At 35.8% G+C, this 14,525-nt stretch overlaps 1 protein-coding gene across 2 annotated transcripts in view; it reads left to right on the top strand.

The window, feature by feature from the left end:
• Positions 1-764: 764 nt before the first annotated feature.
• The window catches only part of LOC149537873 (alpha/beta-Hydrolases superfamily protein), a 189,266-nt gene continuing 175,505 nt past the window's right edge, over positions 765-14,525 (top strand). Inside the window, exon 1 of one of the 2 annotated variants that reach the window (XM_089799267.1) lies at positions 765-1,216. In XM_089799267.1, the coding sequence (XP_089655393.1) occupies positions 944-1,216 (273 nt within the window). In that variant the 5' untranslated portion in view covers positions 765-943. The remainder of the gene's footprint in view (positions 1,217-14,525) is intronic. The other variant, XR_016355926.1, reaches the window with a different exon arrangement.

Below are 14,525 nucleotides of genomic sequence, written 5' to 3'. Positions count from 1 at the left end.
GCTCCTCATCTCTTATCTCACATCTCTTTAGCAACAGATTGTATTTATCAAGTTTTCATACATAAGGAAACTATTTCTAAAACATCTACACTCAATGTATTTACAAACTATTAGAAACTTCTTTGTGCACAACTCTTGCATAAAAACAAATCCAAGAGTGCATGCCGAAAATATAAACTTTGTGGTTTTTGCTCCAAGCCTATCATTGTTGATAACATCTTTCCAAAAATGCATAAGTAATTAACCAATAAAATATCATAAGGTTGAGTCACCTTATCCCAAGAACGAAAGCTTCATAAAAGATTCATATTTGTCATCAATGCACTCATGTTTTTCTCTTTCATTCTAATAAGTTTGGTAGTATCATCCACAAATTGTAGTTTTGTCAATTTTGCATCGTCCTAAAGAACTAAATGAGAAATTTAAGACTCTCCAACATCATAAATATAAAACTCCACTCTATCCTATTGTATGCTTTTTGATAGTGAATCAACATCATGCTTACTCTTTGGTTGACATCTTTTGTCCAATTCATGACCTCATCAGTAAGCTTGAAACACTTACTAAAATACCAATTACAAAATTAAATAAATATTACAAAATATTAAATTTAATTTTCACAATAATTTTTTAACATTTAATCATTTTCCAAATCTTAAATTCAATTATTTATTTAATTTAATGAACTCTTTAATATTTTTATTTATTTATTAAAAGAGGCGGGAGTTCATCCCCATAAATATGAACCGAATATTGTCATTCGCAGAGCAGTATTACAAATTCGAACTTCAAAAATTTCATGGTCCACATATTTCTCAATTTGGAAATCTTGAATTTTATACCACATCCACACATCCAGAAGGCTATAATTCATCCCAAAAAATAAAAAAAGAACATTTTTTTCAAGCTTCCACTCGTTTTCTGAGAATTTCGAGGAGTGGCTATGACAACGGCAATGGCACTGACCGTTCAGAGTTCGTCTTTTTCAAACTTACCGTCAGTGCGACAAAATTTGATGGGTAGACCAACATTATCAAGAAAGAGATTGTTGCCGAGAAAAAAAATAGTTGCTGAAGCAGAAAATGAGCAAAATAAGAAAGGGGAAGATGAGAGTTTCAGTCCTTTCAAATTTGTAACGGACAATCCTTCAAGCAGAAATGCTATTCAAATGCCTCTTAATCCCGTTGAGGATGGAAATGTAGGCCAGATGATATATGTGAGTTCATTTTGTTTTCTCAGCTGTTCTTAGTAATTTTCATCTGCATTTCGAGATTCTTCTTCGTGAGGATATTTTGATCATTTCTTTTAAGTTAGAATTAGAAATGTGAAATCCATCTTTTTAAGGTCAATTTATATCAAGCAAAATTTGCCGAATCGTTTCAAATTTAAGTCCATACTTTGTGAGAGTGGAGCATTAGACCGTGGGGTTGCAACATACGCTTATAGAGGGATAGAGAAAAGTTGGAATGTAAAATTGAGGGTTAAAAGGATATCCGAAATCCGGGAAATGATGTTTGGATGAGCAATTATGATTAGGAGAGGGATCAAAGCATGGGTACATGCATTGATACATCTTTTATGTTTGTAGATTATGGACCTGCAAGAGCTCCATTAGAAGACCTTCTAGCTGTATATACGGGCTCTACCACTGACCTAGCTGTTCTTTTCATTATCAGATGATAGTTTACTGTACACGTTGACCTTTCAACACCCATAGATCAATACTCTACATCTTCTGTGACTAGGGCTGGCTTATTGTGGTCTGGAACCCATATTTTATTACTTTACAACCTTTCTGACTTAGGATTACCTTATTGCAGGCAGAAAGTTCTATTTTATTTCCGCACAAACTCTGGGACTTGGGTGGCCTTCCTGCAGTCTGGGACATGTAATTCGATATCCACAATCTCTGTGGCTTGGATCACCTTGCTGTAATCTGGGATCCATTTTTCAGTATTCACAATCTTTATGACTTGGATCGCCTTGTGGTGGTTTAGTATTAGAGCCTTGATCTTGCTAGCCTATGAATTATGACGGGAAATTAAGATGCAAAATTTATGAACATCTTATGAGTTTGGTGAAGTAAATGCAAGATGTATGCAAACATTTATAGAAAAATCTAGAGGTAATAGTAAAATTGCAGTAGGAGAATAGAAAAGAAAGAAGAATGAAGTTGATGAAAGAGAGGAAAAGACATTATCAAGGCCAGAAGACATTGTTATGAAATTGACCATTGTGCAGTGACGAAAGAGTTATGCCTTGCAAGTTAAAAGCAAGAATCCTTTACTAAATAAGGTTAAAAATATTGACTTATAATGAGTGTGTATGCCAGCAAAATATTGATAAAGTTAAGGATGAACAGGCATTCGTTGTTGACTACACAAAGCCTACGATGAAAATAGCCATGAACCACACATTGATCTTCCAAAGGGTAAGTCATTTCTGTATGTGATTGGTTTTCAGAGTAGCTATATTGACAAGCATGCAATTGAGGAGAATATTTTAGTTGATCCTAATTTAGGAATCTCGAGTAATGATGGTTGTGTTGAGGATCTCAATAAATTATATTGGCAAAGAAGATGTGTGTTTTGATTATACCCCTAGGTGTTAAAAAGATGGGCATATTTCAGATTTATTGCTCTGTACTAACTCAAGGTGTGAAAAAGATGGGCATTTTTTAGATTTATGCCTCCATACTAACTCACTACGCGATTTTTTGACATCACATGAAGCACTCTAGAAATGACAAAAGAGTGAGGGATACAACTTGCAGTGTAGGGATATGTTCTTTGACTTGTGTCAATTTTTTTTTGCATATGGAGTGATATTGTGAAGCATAAGAAGAATCATTATTCTTGAGGAGTTATCTATTCCGTGCATTTGGATAAAAACGAATTGCATGGAGAATCATAAAGAATCTGTTGTTCATTCTAATGGGGCTATGGAAGTTCAATTCTTGCAATTCATAAGTCAGTCTTTGGATTTTTATTCTACCCTTAAATCCAAGGTTATGATGCCCAATATAGTCTATGACCTTATAGAGGTAGTCATTGATGCAAAGACAACAAGGTGCTTTATGTTGGATGGCGGAAAACTCACAGACAACTTTGCCATTCCTTGCACCAATAAGGCATTGTAGTTTGTCAGTGCACTGGTTTGACACACCACGTGTGATGAATTCTATGTAATAGGTCTAGGAGAGACTAATAAAGTGCAAGACATGCAATGGTTATGTCTTATCAAGGAGTTTATTGTGGTGTTGAAATTCTAAGGAATAGAGGTAGTGCTTTGAGGCATTTTGGACGGACTTCCAAAAGTCATCATGGCTAAGGGGATGGAACAAGTAACTTGGATCATACATCAGTTGGTGTGAGACTTTTTATCATGTTGATACTGGTGTTTTTGTATGAGCATAGTATGGTGCTCAATGTTTTACATTCAGGATTTCCACTAAATAAAGGATTTTTTTATAGAAATGATAGGGAAAACACATGTTGGGAACATCTTTTCTATTAAAGAAGTAGTATTTAGCACAAGAAAAAGGATTTAAGAAGATATTCGTGGAGGACTTCAGCTCATAGTGATATCAAAGTAGCACAGTTAAAGCAAAGTGGTGAGCTCATTTTTTACAAAAGGAAAGCTTCATCCTTGCAAGGGCTCCAGGTCTACTCAAGTATTGAGGAGAAGGCATTATTTGTCATCAAATCCAAGAGGAGCATATTATGAGTTCAATGCTTTCCATGCCGAGTTTAAGCGAAAAGTGGAAAGGTAAGTTCGTGGATCTCATCATGGGCTTCCCCAAGGTTTGCATTCGTGTTGTTAATAAGCTAACTAATCATGAACACTTTTCTTTTATTTATCCTCAAGTAGCCAAGTTGCTTTTCAGCTAGGTGATTATGTAAAATAAACATTAATTGCTTAATACTGTTATGGATGATGGAGCTAGTAGGCCTTGTAGTGCTTTTTGGCAGTAATTGTTTTGTTTGACAAGCAGAGGATCCATACTCTATGGATATTACAACATGCTTCATAATGTTGTCATGTTGATACTTGAACATCTGAATTTGCAATTGTTTTATGGAAAGCAATTTGGAAAAGGGCGGTGAAATATCCCCAATGGATATTTACCCGAGTTTTTCCAAAATAATATTGAAAACATAAACATATGAAGTCACATTATAAACCACAATATAAACCAGTGAACTTCTCATAAAATTCCTTAAAATATTTCATTGCATCATACATCTGCAATACAATAACTAGCATTCAAAAGTCCAATCTTAAACACAGTTTTACAGTCATATTGGAATACCAAGAAAGAACTTGTAAGCGTGAGACACCTAATGTGATGTCTCCACGAACAATGGGTTTGCGTCCACTGTCTATCGGCACGAGGGTTTACTTCTTCACGTTGGATGAAAGCTGAAGCTTTTCAACTAATTCTCGCAAGAGAGAAGCTGAAATCTGAATCATAAACCAAGCATCCTCCAAATGAATGAGTCTCTCTCCTTTTAATCCTCAAAGGTGTGACTCTTTGACTCCCTTCCTGTCTTTTCGTCTTATCCCCTCCTTGTCACTTTAGCCCACTTTATAATATTAAATTGACCTTTAATAATTCTAATCCACGCTCTCATATTTAGTTTTAATATTATATGAATATGTCTTTAAATTTCCTAATGTCCCAAAAGGGGACATTACAAATCTTCCCTCCTCGAGATTGCTTGTCCTCAAGCAATCAGTACCAGGATCCCATATGAATTTCCAGGTAGCTCTATAGTCCAATTTGAAAACAAATCCCGCCATTGATAAGTAGGAGATAATTTCCACAACAAGTCAAAAGTAGGATATAATTTCCACAAGAAGTCAGATAATTATCACAATTTGACTTGCTGTGGAAATTATCTCCTACTTATCAATTGATGAGCTTAAGGGGCTTTCTAATGAATGGTTCATAAGGCACAACACTTGGTGAAAGTTTTGCAAATGGGGTTGCAAGCTTTGGGTTTAACCATGGAGGAAATTCTGTAGTTAAGCTTGCTCAGGCTGGAGTAGTACTGGGATGGGTGACCTCCCGGGAAGTCTCGGTGCGTCACCCCTATGAGCGTCACCTAGATCCAATGAGTGCTAAGTGTTCCATTTATTCTCATGAGAGATGGATTCATGTTGAATCACCACTCATGGAACATGGGTGAATGAGTTTGACTCAAAATCACACAGTTAAATCTTGATAGCGATATCACAGAAATCCTGCCACATTGTGAAGCAAGTTGTCAAAATGCAACCCTTCCATCAACTGAATCCCTAGATCCCATGTTAATCTATGAAGTATTGCTGCATTTGTAGGTTGTACAACTCTGATCATCATTGCATCCAGTCTCAACCGTGTAGAACTACAATAAAATCCTCAAAATGCCATAGATACATAGGGTCAACACGCGGATCCCAAACCATCCCTTGTGCATGTTCAATCAGAACAACTTGACGTGTGCTACCATTATATTCAACAAGATCCCTAATCCGACTGAGAATCTTACTCCAATTGAGATCACAAGCACTTCTGTGGTCAAATAATTGTGGGAGATCAACTGTGTGCCAACCAACTCTTGGAAACATTACGAACCATGGGAATGTTCCTCCTGGATCCCACAAACAAAAGGGCCATCCATCTTCCCAACTATCTATACTATATTGCTGCTTTGTACCCATAGTGGGTGGAGTACTCCAGCTTCTCAATTGCCACAACGCTGCCCCTCTTACTGTATGCACTCTAGTTATACTACTCGCCACATCTCTATCCCAGGCTGATTTGTAATCAGCGTTATGTCCCTCTGTCAAGGTAGCAACCTCTTGGTTACAACAATTTTCAATCTGGAACTCCTGACCAAAATCAATGAGTGTGCCATCATCGGACTCAAATAGCGGATCTCCATTATCCAATCAATGTCTACTTCAAACAAAGGGTTGTCTACAAGATGAATGTGATATGAAGTTTTGGTACTTGGTCTTTTGGGACAACTATCCAAGTCATAAGTCTGCTGAATGCTATCAAGTTCATTATTTGCTTCCTGGAAAAAACTCTTGCCTCTCTTTACTCTCATGCTCTTGAGAATGATTTGTGATCCTAACTTGATTTTTTGCTTTCTAAAAAGCAATTTGCATATCATCCAATGCCTTATGAGCATACTTAAGCTCCCTGTTGAGCTCCATAATCTTATTCTTTCCTTTACTCAACTGATCAACATATATTCCAGCAACTTTAAGAATATAATCCTTGTCAGAAGGCAAACATAAATAATTTGATTTCATAGATTCAAGGGCTGTTTTGACTACCTGTAAATCAACAACAAGCCAATCTCCTTCCACTCCCTTTTGAGCCTTCCTATAGAGATCCTTAACCATCCTGTGAAAGCTGTCATAATGTACCAAAAATGCCACAACCATTTCTTCACTAACCTTCAGCTGGTTTTTTAAGGCACACATCTCATTATTGTCATGTTGAAGCAACTCATTGTCTTGCAGTGTCATCTTGGATTGTTCATCTAAATTTATATCATGTGTATAAGAAACATATGGTTCATCACACCTCTCAAAATCATAGGCCTCCATTCCCTTGTTCCTTCGATTTGCACGCAAAGGCAAAAGTGTTGCTATGTTATCATTTGTACATAAAGGTTCATCATACAAAGACTCCAACATGCTATTACGTCGAGTACAATTGACCTCATCAACATGATTGTCAAAGCTAACCTACAAATTACCAACGTAGAAACTTATACCCTGTGTAACATCTTCTACATGATCACGAGAAGGATGCAAATGAATGGTAGTTGATTGCCCTTCTTTTTCAAGATCATCTATTAGATGATTTTGGTCGGCTGAAAACTCCTCATACAAATTTTTGCACTTGTCTTTTGCAAGGAGATCCTGGACCAATTCAAAATACTTTTTTTTTTACCATATCGGTCTTGTTTTGAAGTTCTGGATGGAAGTTCATATAATAATAATAAAAAATCGCTTTGAACTCGTGCTGGAGATTTGTTATATTCATCATAAATGTTGCGTATATCTACTCTTATATCCGATTGGAAATTATGGGTTAACTGTTGTTTAATTTGAGCAAGGTCCTTCGTAACCCTGTCTTGATTAGACATTTTTCCCAACTAATATTCCGGACTCGGCTCCAACCAAAACTTTCCAATTTGCTCAAATAATTCTATGAAACAGTTGGTGGACACACAACATCAATAGATTGCTTCAGCAACACCACAGTTTAACTTTCAGATAGACATAAGTCTTTTGCTGCAAGCTTCACCTTCTATCCTTATACTCAAATACTTTGGAATTATGTCAAACAATTTGCATGTTTGTTCTTGTATCCTGTTATCACTACTCACTGTAGAAAAATTGTCATAGAAGTCCTCCTTCATTGTAAAATGACACCGGGTAATAGTTTTGGTACTGGAAATATTCCACCCTAGCATATATCCAACAACCACAAATTGGTGGAATTATTTGAATGAATAGTCTCGGTTCCCAATTCGATCGATTTCCTTCACCAACAGTAGCTTGGTGATTTAGTCAAACAGATAGAAGCCCTTTGAGATATTATAAACCAAAATGATGCTCACCATTACTAAAAAGGGGAATTAGCCAAAGTTTGTTTTGAGATACTTTGAAGTTAAATGTGAGGGGTGTTTATAGTACACTGCTAGGAAGAATTGTTACGTAGAATTTTGCTCGTAGACACTTTATAGTTCAGATTCAAATAAGACAGATACACAATTAACACAATTAAATTTATGTCTACAACATTTAGAATCAATTAATTGTGAATTACTTGCTCTACCAGACAAATCACAGTATTCCTTTACACTCCGAAGTGAATTATTAGGTGTCTCATAGGTAACATGCAATATACATAATGCTTCTCAGAACAGTTCTCAGGAATGAGATAATACACCAAGCTCTGTAAATGTTGGTTGTCGAATTTTGGAGACAAGGATGGGCCAACGGCTGAAGATGGATGATTTAAGCCTCCTGTAGCTTCTTCCAGATGAAGAATGGACTTCCAAATATGACTCTAATAGAGTGACCACTTCAGATTATCTTTCACAAAACCTATGTTTTTTGTCCCAATTAAAACCGTGCTAGTTGTGACTGGGTCCCACGTCAGTTCTCTGTAGAGGCTCCTTTAGCTTTTTGCAAGAAAACAAGTTCTCAATGTTCTTGTTTAATTGGCTGTCAATGCTTAGTGACAAGATCTCTGCAAAATCCATTTACTTCTCTATACGACACTAGCTTGCTCTCTTTTCTTCATTTGATGAATCCTGTGCACAAATGGTTTTACAATCTTCAAAATCAAAGGAATTTGCTGACAACAACTAATTCATCTCAAATCACCGTAAGCCTTTTGGCAATCTCTTGTTCATTACGCTTCTTTCTTTGATATTGTGTCACACACATTTGATGAAATGCTCCTTGTCTGTTTGCCCAAATTGCTGCAATGATTCCAAAATCCTTTCATGAAATGTTACTCTAATTATTACGTCTGAAGCTTACACCAAAACACTAGTGATGTTTATTTTCACTCAGAACTATATGCGGTCTCCAAGAACATGACAAATATTTGTTTCCTTTTCTGGGACTTCAATGAATTGCCAAGTTTCATCAACGCCTCCTAATGCTTCTGTAGATATTATCTCACCCTCAATAGGTGTGACTTGGTTACATTCGAAGGCTACTTATTTGTCCTGGCTTGAAATAGATTCAAGGAGAATGCACATGGCAATCATGTTCTCAGGAGTTACACAATCGACAAAGTTTCAACCAGCGAAACACTACCAACGAACTCCGTCCTCCAGCACTCCAACTCACTTACTAACAATGATACCAAGGAAAGATTCTTGATGCCAACTTCGTCGGTAGCCAAAATTGGCTCAAATATTTGTCTTTAATGCGTCAATTTCTCTCTCATGATGTGCAATAATTTGTATGTTGCATTCCTGAACTTCAACTCACAAACCAAACAACTGATGAGTATTTCACCTGTTATCATGCACTTATATGTCCAGTTCTATTCTGTTTGGACACAACACGATAAACATGAGTAATCCTTCTGCATAAAATCTAATGGTTGGATGAGACGAGCACAGAAAGAGTGCTCTGATGCTTTCCTTCAAATCATGGGGATGATTCGATTCCAACTTCCAACAGGCACAAAATGTTTGGTTGCTCTCGACTTTGAGGAATACAATGTTCTTCTACTACTAGACAATATTTGTTCTGGACATCATTGTTTATCTATGTGTGGTGTTTGAAAGTTCCAATGTATATCAATTATTTACCTCTAGCTCTGTTCACTCGATAGCAAAACCTCTGGAAAATTATATTGACAATATGTACACTTTCCACCTCCTGTGCATGCATATTCAAAAAATTTGGAACTCCGGATATGAAATGGCCACCAAATTTTTTATAGAAGAGTTGTGTCGGTACAAATCCAGTCTCCAGACACACACGGTCACAAATTTTCCCTAAGGGATATTGATCTCACTTTTGATGTTCCGCCCACTAGTAAATGTGTTGATTCTTATTAAATATAAACTCCTAGCTTGATATCACCACATAAATAATAAATAATAAGTGGACAAAGGAAAATATCATAGTATCCAGAAATGTTTCGGCTCTTATATTGGCACTAAATTCCCTTAGAAACTCATTTCTTATCATGGCCCCCTTCAATATATCAATTTGAAACTCAATCATGCTGAACTTATGATATATCAACTTCCACTTAAAATTTCATAAAGCATTTGATATTGACCTCTTAATACCTTAATTTTTGCAAAATTTGTGTCTGTATTTGAATAAAACTTCACAAGCTGGCAAGAAAACCAGCTCTGATACCACTGAAATATCCCCAATGGATATTTACCTGGGTTTTTCTCAAAATAATATTCAAAACATAAACATATGAAGTCGCATTATAAACCAACAATATAAACCAGTGAACTTCTCATAAAATTCCTTAAAATATATCATTGCATCATACATCTACAATACAATAACTAGCATTCAAAAGTCCAATCTTAAACACAGTTTTATAATTAGATTGGAATACCAAGAAAGAACCTGTAAGCACACGTGAGACACTTGATGTAACGTCTCCACGGACAATGGGTTTGCATCCACTATTTACCGACACGAGGGTTTACATCCTCACGTTGGATGAAAGCTGAAGCTTTCCGACTAACTCTCGCAAGAGAGAAGCTGAATTGAATGAATGAGTCTCTCCTTTTAATCCTCAAAGCTGTGACTCTTTGACTCCCTTCCTGTCTTTTCGTCTTATCCCCTCCTTGTCACTTTAGCCCACTTTACAATATTAAATTGACCTTTAATAATTTTAATCGATGCTCTCATAGTCAGTTTTAATATTATATGAATATTTTTTTAAATTTCTGATTGTCCCAAAAGGGGACATTACAGGTGGACTACTATGTCCTTTATTTCCCATGGGCTAAGTGATGAAATAAAAGAAAAAGTGGTAATATTTTAAGTGGGTGCAATCTCTTTATTTTAAAAAATGCAACTTGAGTATTATTATAGGGCTGATGACAAAGGCCCTCCTATCTATTAGAGGTGATTTCGTCATAGGATTACAATATTGCCAATTTGTTGAAGATTGATTGAGTATTTGAAGTCAAATTTTAGTTGTTGCAGTGCCGTTATAGTGGCACTTGTTAATGTTTTGGTAGCCACAGGAGCTATCATTCTTACCTGTGTTCTTTGTGCTTTCATGAAGTCATCATTTCTTTTGTATTATGGTTGAACCTACTAACTGTTGTACTCTGTTTACATTTTCTGCTACTTGCGAAGGTTATGTTGTACGGTTCTTTTATTATCTGCAACCTTTATGATGTTGTTGGACGAGATTTTTGTATATGGCTCCATGTTTATGATTATGGAGCAGCTGTATTATCGCTGGCAACTCATAGGTCATCATGATTGTATCCTCCTTGTGGCGATCATAGTTATTGAGGCATCAAATATTTTGAAGATGAAATTGTTAATTTCTCATAGCTCTGATACCATGTTAATTTCTCATAACCCAATTACAAGTTTGCTACTGCAATCTTACATATATAGAGCCCTACTGCTTTACTTAGCTTGCAAGAAAAGGATGTTTTCTTGCTTTCCTAGGCTTTAAATCATAAATAAAATCACTTCCTGTTTTTCTCAAATTCACAAACTTAAAAATATTCTTTTTAAAAATAAAAATAAAGCTGTTGCTAAATATCCAACTCAAGTTGCTTTAAAACAAATTCTCTCCACCTTCCAAGCTAAACAACAAAAAACTAACACTTCGTCTTAGCGAGGAAGGTGTTCTGCACAACACCCAACTTATCTCTGAAGAATACAAACTTATTCTGCACCAAAGCGTGTGTCGGTATATCTACTATCTGTTCGCCAATAGGAAAGTATTGGAGTATCATTATCCAATTCTTTACTATCTAGGAAATCTCTTCCTCCCATTGAAATCTCTTCCTCACAATATGTCCAGGAAATCTCTTCCTCTCAACATATATACTTGGAAAATCTCTTTCCATTCGATGTCTCTAGAAAATCTCTTCCACTCCATATATCCAGGAAATCTCTTCCTGCCTCTTTATATCTCCAGGAAATCTCTTCCTTTCGATATCTAGGAAATCTCTTCCTCTTAATATATAGAGGAAATCTCTTCCTCAATTTTAATTTCTTATAACCCAGTTATAGATCAATTGCACAATAATTTCAAAGAAAGAAGCTCTATCTGATTTATAACAATTAATACTCTGGGTTAATTAACTGAAACTAAATAGCAGTAACAAAGTAACAGAAGCCAAACACTATTAGACAATAACACAGATATACACAGGAAACCCCAGCTTGGGGAAAAACCTGCAACTGTTGGATCTTCTATTCAACCTAACAGCAAACTTTCTCTTCCAGAATACAAATCCAGTCCAATACAAGTTTTCTACTGCAATCTTACATATATAGAGCCTATCTACTTTACTTAGCTTGTAAGGAAAGAAACTTTCCTTGCTTTCTCTGGCTTAAAATCACATAAAATCACTCTTCCTTTATGCAATCTCACAAACTCATAATTATCCAATTTAAAGAACAAAAACTAAAGCTGTTGCTAAACATCCAACTCGACTTGCTTTAAAGGAACTCCACTCCACCTTTTGAGCTAAACAACAAAAAAACTAATAGAAACGACACTCTTTCATAACCATCATTGCTTATGTTAAATGAAGTATGAATTGCAAGTGTCATCGGGTAAGTAGGCTGTTTTGGACCTTCTGTATTCCTTGCTTTATGACAACGGTCAAGATGAGTTGTTGCAGGATTTATTGGGTATTATTTACTGTCTTGCCAAAAAGCATCAGTGAATTTCATGTTGGCATGTTTATTCATCTTCGGTGAAATATGAAATGGCGTTGTGTAACTGCTGTCTATCCTTCATCATGCTTTGTCTTTGTCTTTTGATCTATATTTTCGTTTTGGAGTTTTCTTTCAGGCAGAGTCCGTTAATGATATTGGCAAAGTGTGTTGCTGATCGAGGTGTATTCAGGAAGTCATCACTGTGGTTTGGATCTCAAGTTTCACACGGTCAATAGTAATTCAAGGACAATTGAAGTGATCATCATGTTGTGATTTTCTATTCATCAGGACAGTGATAGTTTTGAATCTTCATTATTCTTTATTCAGCATGTCTAGCAACGGTAGGGGGTTCGGTGTTTTTCTTATTTGAGTGCAAGGTAGTGTTATATCATCACAATTGGAAGAGGGATCTCTAGGTGTGTGAGACGTCATTGTATTTGTATCAAGCAATCATTTGTATTTGCTATAGACTTTACCATATCTTCTTCTTGTTTGTGTATGATATGCGCATGATCATTTGGTGTGACAATCATTCTATCCTCAGTATCTGTGAGATACATAAAGTTTAGTATGTATTGTAAATGCTAAGCAGATGTTGATCCAACTGTAATAGGGCATACTTTGATTGATAGTTTAGAGTTAACAATCTCTGATTAGATTTATCAGCTGATTAAGGTTGATTCAGATTTTGTGTATTCAATAAAGAATTGATTTCGGAATGACTGGGTTTTTCACCCTCAAGTGGAGGGTTTTTCCTAGGACAAATAACTATGCTATTTGCGCTTGTGTGTTTTTGAGTTTTAGTATATTGTTTCCATGCATTTCTGGTTCTAAAATTAACATGGTATCAGAGCGGGTCTAAGGAAACGATCCAGAACCAGAATTTTTGAGCTTCAAATTATTCATTGCTTTAGTTCTAGTTTGTTTATTTCAACTTCCAACAATGGTGAATGGACTCAAGTTTGAAGATAGGTTGGATGATGCATCTAATTTTACGTCTTGGAAACTCAGAGTCCTTATTGCACTATAAGAGAATGATCTTCTAAACTAAGTGAATAGTAATGTAGCTGAGCCAACAGATGATACTGAGAAAGCTCAATGGAGGAAGAGTAACATTACGACGAGGAAGATATTGATTAATCTGTAAAGGACCATCTTGTGCATATTATATCCAACTTGAATTTAGCTAAACAAATATTTGAGACTCTGAAGAACTTGTATGAATTCAACAAAACTAGTAGAGATTTAGCCTTGAGACGTCAACTCTATATTAATATGGCTAGAGGAGAATCAGTTGTGTCCTTCATGAAGATTACAGAGTTAAAGGATCAACTAAATGCAATTGGAGAATCAATTGAGGACAAATACCCGATTTTGTTGGCCATGAATGGCCTTCTTCACTCTTGGCAATCTTTCAATCAAGGGATTAGTGGAAGAGATGAACTACCCAAATTTGACTGTTTGAGAGCTGATTGTTTTCAAGAGGAATTCAGGTTAGATGCAAGAGGAAATGGTCTTAGATCTCATCATGAAGAAGATCATTTCTTGCTACTCATACATCTAAAAGGAAAGGAAGTGAATGGAGAAAAGGAAATTTCAAGAGAACTAGAGATAAGGATTTAGATTCAACTCTTGAGTTAAAGAGGAAGGATCTCTCTAGAATTCAATGTTTCAGATGTGACAAGTATGGTCACTTTGCTAGAGATTGTTTATCAAGACTAAAACATCAAGCTGCTGCTGCAAACATTGATGAGGCTTCACCTAATAAAGAGCCTAATGATAATTCTGAGGGATTTTTATTCTAAAGAAATTAATTTTCCTCTCAAATTTAGTTGTCGTATTGTTTTTGTGTGAAGGTTTGAATTTTTGGCTTTGAGAAAGTATTAGGGCTTCCAACATCAAGTCTGAGTCTAATAAAGTTTATTTAGTTCATACTTGTGTTTGATCAGTTTTAACATTTTTGAGCAAAGGAAAATTTGAAGTTAAAGGTGTCAATTGTCATTTTTGAATCTGCATTAGTTTTCATTTTTAAGAAGGGTTCTTCTATATTGAATTTTCAGGATCATTTCCTTACATGGATTTTCGTGCTGTTGAACACT

Source organism: Cupressus sempervirens, chromosome 9 (genome assembly GCF_028749045.1).
Source record: "Cupressus sempervirens isolate cs-2001-9-10 chromosome 9, ASM2874904v1, whole genome shotgun sequence".
NCBI lineage: Eukaryota > Viridiplantae > Streptophyta > Pinopsida > Cupressales > Cupressaceae > Cupressus > Cupressus sempervirens.
The sequence above is the reverse complement of the archived record's forward strand: the minus strand, read 5'-3'. Positions and strand labels throughout refer to the sequence as shown.